The sequence below is a fragment of the Lepisosteus oculatus genome, chromosome 10 (genome assembly GCF_040954835.1).
Source record: "Lepisosteus oculatus isolate fLepOcu1 chromosome 10, fLepOcu1.hap2, whole genome shotgun sequence".
Taxonomy (NCBI): Eukaryota; Metazoa; Chordata; class Actinopteri; order Semionotiformes; family Lepisosteidae; genus Lepisosteus; species Lepisosteus oculatus.
Genome location: NC_090705.1, coordinates 17938046 through 17955259, shown reverse-complemented (window position 1 = coordinate 17955259; position 17214 = coordinate 17938046). Strand labels below are relative to the sequence as shown.

Genomic DNA, 17214 nt, shown 5'->3' with positions numbered 1-17214 from the left:
TTATAAATTGCTAGCAATTGCTATATTGTATGTTTCTCAAGCAGAAGGCATTTTCTGGAGCATCTGGAAATATCCTGCTTATTTAGGTAGTGGAAAATCTTAGACTGGCCAAGTCCGATTTAAATCCAATTTTGTAAGCATTTTGCATGATGAAAAAAAAAAATAAAATCAGAGCTTTCCAAGAATAGGCAAGGACTCAGTGGCTGCAGCAAAGCATCTCAAAACACAAACAGTCAGATGAGCTTCATGGGTAGCAGACTTCATGCAATAATTGCTTCATTAGGGTATGCTACCAGATACTGACTTTTACACTATGACTGGGATACTGTGTTACACTGTATTTAGTAAGTTAATGTGGTAGTCACTTGAATTCACTGGGTTTAACACAAAGTATGTTTTAGTTCCAAGATGATCAAAAGCATGCATGGAATTATCCAAAAACAACATATTGTCCTTTTTCATTCATATTAATCTTTGATATCATATACAAATTGATTGAATATAAAACAAAAATAACAGTTTTGACTGTGTTGTACCTGATACTTTAATGGAATCTGGAATGATGTGATCTGGTTAAGAGAAGTCATCTTCGGACCTCTATCACTGCCCTCCTTTTGGTTGTTGTTCTTCTAAAGCTGTTAAGCTACTGTTATATCAGTATCTGCTAATCTCAGTCTCTGTGTAGAATGGTAACCTCTTTCTGCAGTGTTCTTCCATGTGAAATGTAATTATTGATGAATAGTTGACATGGTTTTTACATCCCTCTCTTGAAGCCATTGTAACACACGTAGTATGCACTACTCTGCTCCTCATTTGAAAGAAACCAGCTGCTGATTGACTGTAGCTTGTTGCTCTCAAATTTTTTATGTACTCTCTCATACTGTTTATGTTAGATTCTAAGTGCTGTGCATAGAGACAGTGTTTCTTGGATGTTACTGAAATGAAATGGAGGTTAAATACATCCTCTGTTACATTTTAAGCTGGAACAGAAATATTAGTATGAAACCAGTGGCTTACGTAAAGTATAGTTTCCAGTTTTTAGGTTAATGTGTTGTATGTTAACATTGTATTTACTGTATGCAGAAATTATAGTTTTATTCCTTAGGTTTTCTGTTAATGTATTTTTGTGGGTTGAAGCTTAACGAGCTTAAAGTAACTTGCTTATCCCTTAACATAACGGGTGTGTGGCAGAAATAGGACTTGAACTTGAAACCTCCAGGCAAAAGTTTAACTGTTGGACTTATAGTCTTCACATGCATACAGTTGTTTAAGGGAAGTATGTTCACATCAGCACAATTATTCCAGTGAGATATTTATAAGGTGATACTCTGTTTGCTGTACAATTTCAGAAGTGACAAAATCCTGAGTTTTTTTTCTGTGTGTAGTATTTATATCAATGTAACTTGTATTATGGCCTTTAAGCACACATGATGCTTGAATTTAAACTCTGACCACACTATCTCAATTTACATATTTTTACAAACACACCTGTGTATTTGGCCATTATATTATTGCAGTTTTTGGAATAAATGCTTTCTTGAGAGTTGGACTACCACAGTGTATTTGAGTATTTCTTTACCAATTGGCAGAAAGCACACAAGCATTTTTCCCACAGCTCAAGAAGTCTGCAAAAAGCCTGTGAAGTGGGATGTTCGATTGTTTTTTTTAAATCACCCAAGATCTATTCTGAAAAGGAAACTGGCTTCAAAAACAAAGATATGTACCTTTTCTTACTTTGGTCATTAGTTTTGCATTCAGAATTGGTTTCTTTGAGATGGTGTGGTCTTTGGCTGTTGTTTTATCGAAACTGGAAATATGACACCTTGAAAATTAAAAATAAAAACAGGAATTTTAAAAATGATTAATAAGAAATATTTCCTTGTATTTATTCTTAATTCCTGCAGTGAGACCTCATTGACTTTGGTTTATGCAATCTGGAACCAATGTTGCTTTTTATTTTTATTTAGAATAGTGTATGTTTTTATGTTTTTTTAAATGTTTTTGTCTCGGCTTAAAAAATATTTTTTTCTTTGGTGGTAAATTAATACTTTTGGCAACTTGTGATGTAATTTGCTGTTATATGTGAAAGATATTGTGATCTGAACTGTTGAACAGTTTTTTTTCAGCACTCCCTAAATATAATGTATTTGTTGGTATGTGAATGTTGCTGGTTGTGCCTGTTCGCTCAGGACAGTGAGACACTTTATTTGCTAAGTTTTGATAAACAAGCTGAAGCCAGAACCTGTGGACCTGACTTTCTTTGTATTCCATTCGCGCACAGGATTTCATTACTCTGCGTAAATTAATTACAAGTTGCTCTCGTTAAGCATTATGTTGCCGCAGTGCCTTAAAATGCGCTGTTGGAATTTCAGATTCAGTAAACTACTCAGAGTTTTCCATTTTCAAGAATAATAAAACATTGTGGTAAATGGTAAATGTTTTTTGAACTGAGGGAGGTGTGTGTGTGAGCAGACGGCTGCATTACGAGGACAGGCGTCTAACAAACGCCTCTCCTGATGTGAGCTCTGTATGAAGTGAATGATAGGAGAACCTAGTGAAGCGTTTACAAGAGCCCTCTGAATGCTTTCTGGTCTTGAACTACATTGATCCCTGGTATAATTCTCTATGAAATTGATGGATGAGGGCACCCATTGACAGAAAGGGTAAAGACCACTTTGAGGTGCCCCCAGTGAATAAGTATGATGGAAAATAGATTGTTAAAGAAGATTTATGTATTTCTCTCTCCGCTTTCTGTCACAGAAAAGACCTGTGTCTGTGTCCTACCTATTCCGCATGTGACACTCATTTTTTCTTAACCTCTGTTTTTTTACACCAGGACATTCAGATTTTAATTCATGCTCATAGATTTTAAGCAGGCTTCAATAATAAAGTATTACATTTATCTAGTAATAAAAAAAATGTTTTTTAATAAATCTTCAATACAACAGTGTTAACATTCTCTGCATAGGATTCTAATAGTTAATTCATTCCAGTGATGTCTGGAGGAATGCACATATAAGAAAGCTTAAAAGTAGAGTAATATGTTTTGTAAATTACAAAAAAGAGATTCCACCTTTTTACACAAGAAAAGGTTTGTGACAGTTATATAAGATGAGATTAATTTAATGTAAAAACTGTATTTTTACATGTATTCTTTTGCTAATACTAGAATATGTCATTATATTATCCAAAAAGGACTGCAGTGCATGTTACTGAAAATGCTGAAGGTGTTTTCTTTAAGGATTTGTCCTTGTTTTGGATGGTTTTTGAATGAAAAGCAAGTACTGTTATTTCCAGGAAAAAAGAATGATGCCAAGTTGGCGGTGTGGCATAACTGTGGGTTCAACAAAATCTACACACAATCTTAAGCAAACACATTTTGGGCTCTGTGGCCAGGATATCCAATAGCAAGTCTGTATAATGGTGGGGGTCAAATTTGCTTTAATGGGAACTCTTCTCTTATGGCAGTGACATGTGATTTCGAAACACTGCAGATGAAAGCGTCATTAATTTAGAATGCACTCGATGGAAACACAATTACTGGGCAAAGGAGTGGGTGCAGGCACGGGCTCGCTGCAAGGAGCACAGTGTGAAAATGCTGCCTTCAGGTCAGATATGGTTTCAGGTGCTTCTCTCTCAACCATGTCCTTTCAGGTTGTTAGCTCTGCAAGCTGCTAAATATACAGGCATTAATGAATAAAATATGGGGTTCTGCTAGACTTTACTTACACCAGGGTCCAGGTACTTTGATTGTGACACCAAATTCATCCCGACTTGGGCACCCAAACAAAATGTACTTGCTGGCAGCTTGTCAGCCTTCCTCTTGACATCCAATCCTCTTCTTAATTTTCTCCTCCTTCTCAAAGTCTCTCTGCCGTAGAGAAGTATTTTCTTCTTGTTTAGTGCTTGATGCATTTTTTTTCCATTTTATTTTAAAATCTTCTCAATTATAATTTCTGTTATGTCAAAGGGGTGATCTGCTTATTTTTTGTTTGACATTTTCTTCTCTTTTGTGAGCAATCTTGATGATTTTTTCCGTTTCTTTCTCTTGTCGTGCAAATTGGATTTTAAAACCAGTGCATAAGATCAGGAAAAGAGGCAGAGAAGTACAGTAGTGCTAACTTTGTAGATCACATTTTCCCTATTATCTTCAGAGCGTTGTGCAACTTTGATTTGTTTCCTCACCTACCATCTTTGTAATCAACATTTAGATGTCTAATAATGCACAGTTCTCAGTAGGTAATCAAAGTGACAATTAACAATATGAGTTTAAACTTCAACTTGGATTATGAACACACTGAGAAGAATCATTTTGTACTCATCTTTTCTCAGCGGTTTAAAAAAGTAATATGCAGTTATTTGTTTTCTGTAAATTAAGAGATATGCAGTCTCTAAAAATAGTATCTGAAGACTGTCATTGTTGTTTAAAATAAGTTCCGCTATTAAATTACATTTAATACTTAATACTAAATACTTAGAATATTTTTTAGTGTTCCTTGTGATTTAATTCTGATTATTTTATTAAATATTAAAAAATGCCACCCTTTTTTTGAATATTAAAAATAATCTTGTGGTTTCTTTTAGACAGTTTTTATTATCTGAACATAAACTATGGGTTTTTGGTTTGGTTCAGATTTCCAACAGTAATATTGGGGGATGGCTTTAATCAAATTGGTTCTTAAAGCTTTAACGACAGGCTCTTAATTTAACAAGCAAGCTTAAATAAATGGTTCTTAATTACTGGCTAAGATTTATCCTGTGCAGACATTAGCATGAATAAGAATGAGAAGGCAACAGTCCTTGATTTGTCTGAATTACAGGGGAGATGTCTGGGTGCTCGGTTGAAGTCACTGTCTGTGGCCTTTACAGTGATGAATTTCAGAAATAATGTTAATAGTAATAATAAACAGTGGAATGAAGTGGATAATGATGTCATTTTGTAAACATTGTATGGAATCCTTTAAAACAGTTTCTTTTTGACTGGTAAGAAACTTAATTTTACTCAAATTGCATTGCAGGGAATTTGAAATGAATGTGCTGTGCTAAACTCTTACTGCACTCTTACTCTGACCCCACTTGATCGAATAAGAATAGATGCAAAAGACGCACACAAACTGTTGTATTTGGAACAAAGATTTATATATTTAAAAATATGAATATTCTCTCTGGTAGCTCCATAACCACAGTATATTTACAGTTTTCTTTCAAAGGTAGTCAAAGATACTGTATCTTTGTTATTTCAGAAATCCACAACTCCTCAGCTAACTACGGATTGCTATAAAGCACTGATATTTAGATACAGTTTAGAGTTTCTATTTTGTTACTTGTACTTTTCTAAAGCATTTATACTGTAGACTGTGAAGGATTTTTTTAATATGCATTTGGTTAAAAACTAAGTCTTTTAATTTTTAAAATGGTGATCTTTCGGGTTAAGCAATGTATTTGATGACTGAATAATATTTTACTATTTGTCATTGTTAACTTCGGATCATCTCTATATTATTATTACTACTATTGTTCTTTCACTTTGCCCCAGGTGTCCAAAATCACAGTTTCCTCTCTTTTTGGGTGAGATAAAGATAACCAAGAAAAGAAACCTGCTGTTTAGGGATAAAAGGTTCTTCTCCCTGGACATTCCTGATGAGGTTCTCTCAAGAATTCATTTCTTACAATTAGTTCTCTGTTTGCATCGCAGTTAGGCTTTCAAGCATGAAATTTCAAACATTGATCGGAATTTGTACTTTGTAAACACAATCGCAAATGCTTGCTTTTTAAGGTTCCATTCACTCACCTTAAATAAATTTTAATTGTGCTTTATCACACAAAAAGAAAGATTAAATACTTTGCTTACTAAGTAATTCTGAAACCTCTAAATGCTTGCTGTGCAGGAGGTGTTCCTGCTGATGAAAAAGTAAAATGCAAGAAAACTTTATTAAAGCAGTGTTACACTTCTCTGTATAATGTGCAGTACCATGTGTACAGCACGGCTCTTAAATCATGTCCTTTCAGACCTTGCTGCTACTGGCCTGAGTTTTGGATTTCCTGGTTATAAAATAGTTTTAGAGAGTAGAGTTTTTAAACCAGGTGAAACTTTAAAAGAAGGAAACACACTACACTGTCTGTGGGAGAACTCTAGTGGAGTTCATTCTGTGTGTAGATGACCATCTCCTCTATAAATATATTCTAATGATACTCATCAGGAGGTTATCTCATAAAGCATTATGTCTGCTCATCATTGCCTTTTTTTCTAGAGAAGCTGTATAATGAGGGAATGTATGTGTGTTGGGTGCTAAAGTGGTCCTGCTTCTCTCTTTGTGCATGACATGATTATCCAACCTTTCACACTCTTGTTTGTCAGTGGTATTTACATAATCTAACTGCAGATTGTCAGGCTGAAAGTTTCAGTTTTACAAATGGAAAGAAGTGATCAAAACCAATTTCCAGTATTCAAAATGAATCTTCTTTTTGATATTTTGAAAAAGTTGATATCAAACATTCAGTCTCGGAATACATAATTAGCTCATGCTTTGGGAGTGTTTTCTTCAGTGCAACATTTTATGTGTTTAACATTATGCTTTAGGTTTAAGTAACTTCTGTATACCTGGGTGGTTAAAATGGCTTATTATGAGGTCCTTTTTGTTTTCAATATTTCTGTTAACCTTTGTTGAAAGAAATGGCAACATGTTATACCAGATCATGAAGTTTTTGGTAATTAGGGCAAAGAAAAAGTATAACTTGCATTGTTAAAACAGTAGCCAAGCAAGTTGAGTCTCAGTGATATTTCTCCATCATCATTCTTTTACTGTACATCGCAATGCAGTTTGTGCTTAAATACTGAACATTATGAGTTCATAATATGTTCGATTTTACATGTGATATGGTCTTCAACATTAATCTGTTTCCACTTTTATTAATCTGACACTTTTACACTAAATGCAACTGTGTTTTTCCTGCTTTACCACTTCACTTTTAGATGTAAAAAAATTGTGTCATGCTTAATGAGGTATTTTAATTTGGAAGTGGGTTGTGGAAAAAGGACATTGTTTTTACCCAAGTAATACCTTTACGTATATGGAACATTGAGCATACGTGAATAATATTATGTTCTATGTTATGTTTTTTTTAAACATTTCTCAAACTAGCTATCAGTCATGCTCAAGTAAATGGTGTTCAAGATGGCGAGAATGTGCATGATCACCTGATACTTTAACATATTCATCAGTTTCCCCTAATCCTATTTTAAACATTCTGCAGTGCGTCTGCAGTGCTTTTTTATGGCTGAGGTTTTTTTCCCAAATCATGTAAACACATAGTTAAGAAAAGCCATATATACATATAAAGAGCAAGGACAAGGCCAGAGAAAGTCTTTCTAAACAGTTACGTCATTACATGAAATAACTGCTTCAGGACCAGGACAAGAGCCAAAGAAAAAAAAGATGCTAAGCAGAAATCCTTCGCAATTAACAGACTTCTATGCTTTAATTAAGAGAGAGCTTAACAACTGTGATTACATTTTTAAACTGATTACATGTTTTAAGACTGGTACACCTGCCAGAAATATACTGAGTAAACATTGTACTCCAATCATAATAGAACATTTTCTAACATCTGCTCATCTCCACTTATCATATTGTGTTTTGTGTTACAATTAAGAGTGTTTTTTATTTGATGGAAGAATGGATTGTATCGGTCTCCAGTGTAAATGACTTGTCAGTGGGCAACACTTATGCACTGAGGGTGTCGTATATTTTAATAAAGGCTGACGTGATCAGATAACGGGGTGAAACTGCAGGTACACTGCAGATTTCAGCTTCAGTGTTTTGCCACCCTTTACAAACAAAAACGTAGGCACTAATCTGCACTAAAAGCACTGCATGGCGTTCACAAAGTAAAATGTTTTTGTTAAAGTTCTTCATGCTATTTTTGTTTAAATAAACAAAACAGTATTTTTTTCAGCATTTGTTTGGACATGAGCAGTAAATGGAAAGAGAACATACTTCTCTGAAGTTCATTTTCTGCCAAGGCCAGCTGCAATGAAACTATATGAAGTTTAAAGTTGCTCTGAATGTAATATTTGCATTATACAGTTTGCACAAGATTTTAGTTTGAAATGGTCATGTTTATTGAGAGTAACAGTAACACTCATGGTCTACGGACCTACATTAAAGCCAGCTGAAGTCAGACACCCTCTGTGTTATGCCAGTTTTTGGGTGCAGTGGCCAATATCACACAGATATATGTTATTATTGAATAATAAGCAGTAAAGATAAATTTTACATTGAACGACTCCAGGATTATGATTTGTTTCTATATACTTTCTGTTTTTCATGTACAACTTTTGGACATGTGCCAGTTTGCTAGCAAACCCGGTTGTTTTTGTTACTTGAAATCTGTCAACACTCTCCGATTGAAATGTTGCAATATCTAACAATACTTTTATTCTAATTTTGTCATATCCATTGTTTTCTTATATTGGATAATCGTATAAGTTAAAGAGCCTGATGTCGCTAGCTCAAGAAATGGTTATGTCTCTTCCTGACTCGGACCAGGATTCTCTGAGCACTGGCATGCCCTTGGTTCAGCAGTACAGGGAGGCGAGCTGTGATTCGTTGGCCAGAGCTGTCTCGGGTCCCAACGAAACAGTGACCCCTGTGACCTCCTGGACTCCAGCAAGCTTGCTTTGACATCGGTGGACTCCTCTATCTGGTGCTAATCCTACTGCAGAGCCTAAATCTCATGAAGGTGTGGGCGGGTTCATGAACCTTATCTTCTCTTCCTCAGGCATCCTATAAAAGGACTGGAGACATCACTATGAATCGAAGAATAAAGGCAATTTGTAGAACTTGATGAATATCTTTATAGAAAAAAATATATATTTTAAATATTAAAAAAATATGATATAAACATATTATATTTTCACAGACTTTATTATATGCCCTAATTTTCGGCTGTTATTCGTATACTACAAAAGCAAAGGTTTTCTTTATTTGCCACAACCCATGTCTTAAAAAAACTAAAATATTTTGTTTATCAATTTACTTTTTGTGACAATTTAGCTGAAATTGGAGAGATTTTGAAAAGTTTTTCAAGAAACACATGGGTTTTGAAGAAAAGTGTATAGTGACATGTTTTGTTTGAGAAAAATGAGGAAAGAAAAATTAGGAAACATTTACAGGCTTAATGAATATCCATTACAGGGCTTTGAAGTAGCTGTACACCATACTGTATGTACTTTAACATAGTGAATTTTTAGATAGAATATCAGGGTTGGAAGACAATAAGAGAAATAAAGTAGAGAATTCTGTGTAATACAGTGGTTGAAACTTCAGCACACCTTTTGCTTTTCCAGCCTGTGCACTGACCCTGGTATAGCCATGAGTCAAGTGGCCATCAGTGAATAATGGCAGAGTCAGTAACTCTTTCCATGAGGCCCTCTTGCACGCATCATTTAACTAAGCTGTATAAACTCAGATGAACTTGTTTGATTCCTTGATGCTGAACCTTTAGTAAAAGGCTTGACTACCTTTGCACTAGAAGGTCTGTTCCATCTCCCTGTTTTCTTCAAGACTCTTAAAAATTCCTTGGCACATCAGATCAGCAGTTGTACTGTATATTGTATGATATCCCTAATTCATACCTGTTACCTAGCTGAAATGGTGCTGTATGAGTGGTAGTGCTGAAGGACTGTGAAAATGGAAGAGACAGAATAGCTGTTCTAACACACATGCAAAGCCCAGGCGAGGAAGCTGTGAAAAGGTTTTGACTGGAAATTAAATAACATTGTGTCACCAAGACACTAATAGCATTTTGGAATCCATACACAACATAAATGCAAGAAAGCTGGTAGAAGCCTTTTCGTAAAGCCTTTTTTATTATTTGTTTGTTGTTTTTCTTGTTTTCTCTCAAGCGACCCAGGGAAATTGCATTTGACCTTGTTGAGAATGAGGCCTGTCAAAGGAAGATGAGTGTCAGTAAAGCAGTAATCTGCAAGCCTTCCCTGGTGAGAGAGAGGCTGTGGACAATTCATGTTCCTTTGATTCTTTTTCTTTTTAAGTTTGGCTGTTTATTAGTATGCCAGTATTGAATATAACAAACTGCAGTTTGTAGAGACATTTGCAGCTTTTTTGAACCCAGTGTTATAGCTGACCTTACTGAGAGTCAATATTTAGGGTATTTCCTGAAAGGTCAGCACCATGCTGTATATGCTAGTAGCATGGTGAATATACAAAAAACATAAAGCTGTAAATATGCTGCCACCGCACTGTAATAAATTAAATCCATCTTTGGTTCTGAACTGAAGAATGGAGTGATTGACTCTCAGATATTTGAAAATCAATAAATAAAAAGAGGTCCATGCCCTTTTTTATACAGTGCATACTCACAGGCATAACAATGGTATTGAGATGCACATATGCTCAATTGTCGCTTTAAGAAACTGTCCACTTGAAGTTGAGAAACAAAAAATATGATTTTGGAGGATTATTTTCCTTTTGGAGTAGCAAAGGTCCTATTATTGCAAATAAGATGTCACGAGAAATGCATTCTTTGATGTTGACATAGAAAATACAGACGTCCAGGAAGAAAAGAAAGAATGTCAAAAACAGAAGGGATCATGAACAACAGCAACGGAGACAACTGCTAAAACCAACAATTCCTCATCCCATCTGAGTTGTCTTGCACCGGTCTGACTTTTGGGCCTGGAAACATGTTGTATTATAGTACTCCAGAGTACTGTAACAAATCAGCTCCACACTCGTTCAGAAATTCATATGTAATCAGTAGGGTTTATAATGATTTATAAAGATTCCTAGGAGTTTTTGACACTTACTTTATTAATGAAATAGGTATTATTGTAATAAAATGACGAGATGAAATCGCTTATTATAAAAGACACCTCAAAATGATTAATTGTAAACCTCCCTTAGCCTTTAGGTGAGAACATTTTTTTTCTAGTAGTAAACCTCCGTGCTCTTGCTGTCTGAATGTGGTTTTTATGATCAAGACTAATCGCTAACAGTAACATTTGCAGGATGTGACGCAGACGGCCCTTTTATTTGGCGTGTGTGTGGAGGCATCTAGCAGCGTGTAAAATCCAGAAATAATGATTTATGGTGTATTAATGATTTAATACAAATACATGTGTCTTATGGCTTCTATTAATTATTTTTACCTAACTCTCCTGCAAGTGTTGCACAGCTTTAGTCATTTTACCAGACAGAATAGCAGTGGTGTCTTCACTTCACTCTTAGGAATTGTGAAAAATCCTGATCAGTGAAGCTGGTGACAGGCACATACCCAGCCAGAAAAGTTAAAAACAGTTATCCTTGTTTATTCCTGAAAGCGTATCTTGATCGTGACCTTAAAAAAATTATCCCCTTCATGTGTGGGCTTCGTCCAGACCACAGACCCTCCAGAACTCTACTACATACTGCACTGTATTGTACTTCTTTTATGCAGACTGAAAATGTTGTGTGTTATTTATATTAGCTCCCTAAAAAAAGGCAACCTTTAACACTGAAGTTTAAACAAGGATCAATTAGGCATTAAAAATATTTCAGCAGATGATACAATCAAACCAAGCCTTTAGTCATTTCTCTGTCATTGCCTTCCCAGTGATTGTTAATGTTTTTTTTCTTTGTTTTGTTTGGCAACTGCTCCCAAAAACTGAATATCACTGACTTTTTAAATAAAAGTTAGAACAGTACATGCACTTAGATGAACTTGTTCGGCTGTTATCACTTTGGATTTTGTTGGAATTTAATTTTGTTGGAAATGTTTTTGTTCTTAGAAAATGGTTCTTTGTTCATTTTCACTTATGCCATAAAATGAAATTTAAACATAACCATCTGGCCACTTTAAGCCCCTGGTATTTGAAGACGAGCTAGAAGTGCTAGTGATTTTAAGCTGTAGTTATATTTAAGTTATATTCTTTTTTCCATTAAAATTATTCAAAGATTGTGTCCTGTCAGTGTTTTCAATGCATTTTATTTCCAAGACTGAAACAGCACTGCCTAGGTGTCTGTTTCTCACCTATTAATAATAAGTCACAACATTTAGGAAAATTTCTGAAAATTAACAAGTTTCTTTGCTCTGTGCAATACTGTCAGTGCAGTGGCAAAAGAAATGTTTAAAATGATCCATGATGGGAGAAATGTGTGATACTGAGAGTCACATTTTTTAAATTGTTCTCAGGTGCGTGTTTTATCCGGACGGATCAACTAGATGGTGAAACTGACTGGAAGCTGAAAGTTGCTGTTGCCTGCACCCAGCGACTGCCTGCATTAGGGGTGAGTAGATGTTTTTTTGCTTTATTTTTATTTCTTATTATTTTTTCAGGAATGTATTTTTTAAAATAAATTACTTGATCAGCAAGAGAATTCTGTGAATTGTGTGTATATTTTGTGGTATTTGTTCTCCTAAGTTTTAGAGGTATAAGCAATTCTGAGTTGTTTTGACATACATGTTTTAGTATTCAAATGAGTGGAATAATTGGGTACAACTCATACAATATAACTATCCCCAATATATACCTAATGAAGTGACACTTAAATTTTAAATTGGCTGAATTCTGCCTTTTAGACTATGGTGTTTTCATGCCTTTTAAAAAGGTAAAACGATTGTACAGAATTATATATAATAAAATACACAAACAAAAAACATACAGTAGTATACATTATAACACAGGGCAGTAGTTTAGTTTTTTTAATGATTGTATACAATGTTAATACAGCTAATGTGGTAAGAGGCTATTCAGTTATTGTAAAAGAATGCCAGTCTTAATTGTCTTATACAACATTTATCCTGAACTTATGTCAGTTGACAATGAAGATAAAAATGAAGAAATTAAGACTTTTTGAAGAATGCTTTTCATCAGATTCTGGGTCAGTAGAATATATGATCATTGAGCAGGAGGTACGATTGGTTTCGATTAATTCTTTTTTGTCTCTCACTATATACAATAGAGCATATTTGTAAACATTGTCTTCTATTTTTTAAAGATAAATGTCTTTTTGACTTTTAGTAAAAATCTATGTGTCTGTAAAGCCATGATATTTGAACAGCAATGCCCACTCTTTCTCCGACTTTCATATGGAGATCATTATTCATTAGGTTATTTTAGTGAGGCACTTCAGTGACAAGATTACAGACGACTTTGGTTTGTGTGGAGGAATCTGTTTCAATAGATGTATTATCAAGCTTAGTGCTATTCATGAATGCCACCTACTGGGCCTGTATTACAACAGCTGTGGTTAGCAGGGATGCTGCACAGGTGCAGCTCTTCTGAAACAGGAAAATATGAAAATAGAGAACACATTTCTGCCTTGTAGTTTTTTTAGCTTCTTGGCTATTTTGCATATGGTAGTCCTTCCGAAGTACCAAAGTTATTTTTCAAGATACACATGTTTTTGTGTTTCTATTCAGATGCTTCTATTATTCTGCATTTTGGGTATGTGCAAATGTATTAATGTATATTTTTCACATTTGTTTTATTTTCCTCAATGTTCCTGCAAACATAGGGAAAAGCACAGAGTCTAGAATTTTATGTTTAACCGCTTTTTGCACTGTACTGTATCTTTCTGTTTGACACAGAGTTCAGCAATTTGATTATGGAAGCTGCTGCAGTAATTCAATCATACATGCACCAGCATAATACTGCTCATACCTGTCAGTCATCTGTTTGATTTCCACATCTATCTGGTGTAATGGACTGTGGGTGTCTTGTGTTGACACGAGCTGTCAGTCCCATCATCTGCTCAGCATTGTAACCTTATCCACTGTGACACTGAGAATAAATAAGCCTGCAGGGTTTCCAGCCTTTTCTTTAAGAAGAGATGACACCGCCGAAGATGATCAGTTCAGATTTTGTTGTCTTCCTAAACCACTTAATGTGATCAGAGAATTAAAATTTCAACAAGTCATTTAATGATAGCTGTGCAGCAAGATCTGTAACACCCAGGTCAGGTTTCCTGCGGTATTGCAGTAATATCTAAGGCAGGTTTTTTTTTTCCTTTTGTTTTTTTTTTTACTGGACTCACTCCAATTCCTAGGACATTCTCTCCTACTTTATGTGATCAGGTGAATTTATTACAGGCTATGAGGTCACTGTGATTTTCAATAATTGGAGGCTTGCTGATTTATATTAAAAGATCCATAAAGTAGTAAACTGTACCATTTACATTTAATTAGTTTTATTGAGCTGTCGGCTGTTTTATTTGTAATGAACCTCATGTTATGATTAAGGACATATTTTAATGATCTTTAAGTGAGGTTAACAAATGTTGCCCTTGACCTGGTAGAGGGCATTTTTCCCCTTCCATTATAAATGGTAAGAGAGAATACTTGAAATTTTTTATTGTGGAAGAAACGGAAGAGAGAGCCATTATAATGGCATTATTTAGCAGTTTTAGCATCTTACGTTTTAGGAATAGCTGGCTTGTTCTGGATGTGATATCACTCTTCTTAGAAGATGTTTTTCATTTGCTTCTGAGTAATAAGAATTGTAAAATGTGCCCACCTCTTTAGTTCCTTTTTACTATACTGTATATTATTGGCAGAAAAGTTGTGAGTATTTACAGAAAGCTTTTTATCTGTAAAATAGAAAGTTATTACAGCTTGTTCAGGCATTTTGGGACAATGTTTTAAGTTGAATGAATTTAGCTGAATAATAAGTTAGTTGAATTTAGAATTTAGCCGAATTCTAAAGTCTGTTTAGAAAGACTTTCTCTGGTTTGTTCAGACATGGTACAAGCAGTGGAGGTGTCACTCTGCTACAGTGGGGAAAAAAAGATGTGGCCCATGATTGGGCAGACCTGGATTTCTAAATGGGCCTTGAGAAGACAACCTTCAGATGTTTTTGCTTTGAAAGCGCTCCTGAACGTAACTGAAGAAACGCATCTTTACAACGGTATCCTGGCTGAATTATTCAGCATTTACAATCAATTTTAACCCCCTCAGCTGGGGTCCCGGTCAGACCACAGGAATGTTGACGGGTCACAGCAGAACATGATCCGGCTCCTTACTGCCACGCTTTCCACCGATGAGGGGGGCTGATTGGTTGTTCTCACTTGACGCTTTCACTTTTCATTTCAGTCTGACATCTGCATAAAGTCAAATAAATCAAAAGCAAAGGTTTGCTTTAAAACTTTCTCATTTGCATTGTGTCATGTGTAGTTTGTTTTTCAAGTGCGATCCTGTGGTCTTCAAACTGGAGTCTTGGCACATGTTTGAGCCGAGTTTATATTCTTTCACATTTTCTCTTGAATACATATAGTCATTTGCATATGAACACACCTGAATAATACACCACAAACACTGTTTTTTGTTGTTTCACCTTACCGTTCAGTCTGCAGCATAAAATAATCTCTGTTCATTCGCAGCTCATACACTCTTTTCACCTCATATAGTATTTGTCTTCCCATTTTCATGAAGATATTTTGGGTATTTCTTCGGCAATGTGTGTATCAAACCCCGATCATTCGTGATCGTGTAGTTTTCTTCCAGACATTTTGGTTGTGCAAAGGCTGATGCTTTAGCCAAGTAAGAACTGTCTTGACTTTGAATTCTCTGACACAGCTGTGACACAGAGATTCTGTCCCTTGTCTGTCACCTTCCATGATTTACTGAATCAGTACTGAATCTGAGCTGCTGTGAAACACACATATAACAGTCTAGAAGTTGTCACATGGGGCTTGGTCATTTGGCTTTTTTGCAAAGTAAGATGGGTATAATGGAGATTTTTTATTGGATAAATGCAGATTTATAACATTATTTGGAAAGCAAGGTAGTGGAGAAAACTTAAATACATTTCTTAAACATTTCTCATTTTCTCATTGAATATCAGAAGACTGTAAATTGGAAACAAAAATGAAGTTAGTTTGGGGGTGAACCTATTAGTAAAACAGAAAGTTAAGTTCTATTCAAATTACACTTAACAGTAACCAATATACTGTACAGCCACATCTAAAGCTAACTAGGAAAAGGAGAAGAAGCTGAAATTTACATTTCCAGAATAAAACATTAATGTACAAAAATAATAAATGACGTGTAATTTGTACTAAACAGTTGTCTAACTTTTAGAAAGAATGTGCTCCCACTAAACTAAAGTGAAATTTGACACAAGAGTGTGTGTGTAAAAGAACAGGGCTCCTCCCACACCCTGCACCTAACTGCTGTCCTTGCAAATGCAGTATTTTTAATTATAGTTGTTTGAAACAGTGGTCTTTTTTATGTTTTCTCTGTGCTTTTGTAAAGAAGGGGTATTTGGTTTCTTTGTGAAGTGTGTAAACAAATCCTCCCATATCATCTTCAGGTGTAAACATTGTGTCTTGTCTACTTAATTTAATATCTCACTTGAGGTTTTAGTTCTTTTTTCATTTTTATGCATGAACACTTTTTTCATTTTAGTGCATGAAGACATGTTTGTATGAGTTGTGCTTTTTAAAGGTTAATTTCAGATGATGTAGTTTTAGAAATTCTGTATTTCTTAAACTTATTTCATGAAACACTAAGTTAACATAGTACTCAGGAGCAAATGTGTTTCGTAGTGCCTTGACCAGGAAGCTCCCAGTTACAACACACACATCACACATAACACATAACACAACTGGATGCTATCTTTTTGTATTTTTTCTCTTGAAATGACACATCTCCTACTTTCCAGAAATACAACTAAGAAGAATACTAATTTCAAGGATTTGGGAGATGTCTGGGTGAGGCATCTTTTTTTTGTTAAAAAGTCTGTAATAGTTGAATAGTAAAACGTTTTTTTCAATGAAAGCGCTACTACGGCTTTAGTCCTGACTTAGTGAGACTGAAACTTTTTTTTAAATTGTAACCATATTAAAAATACCACCTCAGCATCTTTTCTAGATTTTCGTATTGTTACAAAATTTGTGAACAATTTAAAACACTTTTTAGTCTCGTATAGCAAATATTTCCTTTTCTTAAGAAGCTCGCTTGCTTCTCACATTTTCCCAAGTTTCTTGACATGGCTTTTATGTGGTGCTGCACGACTGTGGAAAGTGATCTGTTATTCTGCTCGCCCTAAAGAGGAGCTTCAACGAAATATATGCTGACTGGTTTGTGATGATGATCCCCTGAGTTTAGGAAGGGATTGAGCCTCCTACTAGTGAGGGAGACAGCACATGGTTCTGTATCTCCTTCAACAGCCTTTTTGATAGGGACTTGTTAATTTAAAGCTTAGCTCTTTTACAG

The 17214-nt window shown here is 35.1% G+C and overlaps 1 protein-coding gene across 4 annotated transcripts in view; it reads left to right on the top strand.

Annotated features, from left to right (window-relative positions):
* Window positions 1-17214, top strand: part of atp9b (ATPase phospholipid transporting 9B) — a 148607-nt gene that overhangs the window by 41855 nt on the left and 89538 nt on the right. For all 4 annotated transcript variants that reach the window (XM_015357693.2, XM_006635853.3, XM_015357691.2 and 1 more), the window contains one exon: window positions 12193-12287. In XM_015357693.2, the coding sequence (XP_015213179.1) occupies window positions 12193-12287 (95 nt within the window). The remainder of the gene's footprint in view (window positions 1-12192; window positions 12288-17214) is intronic.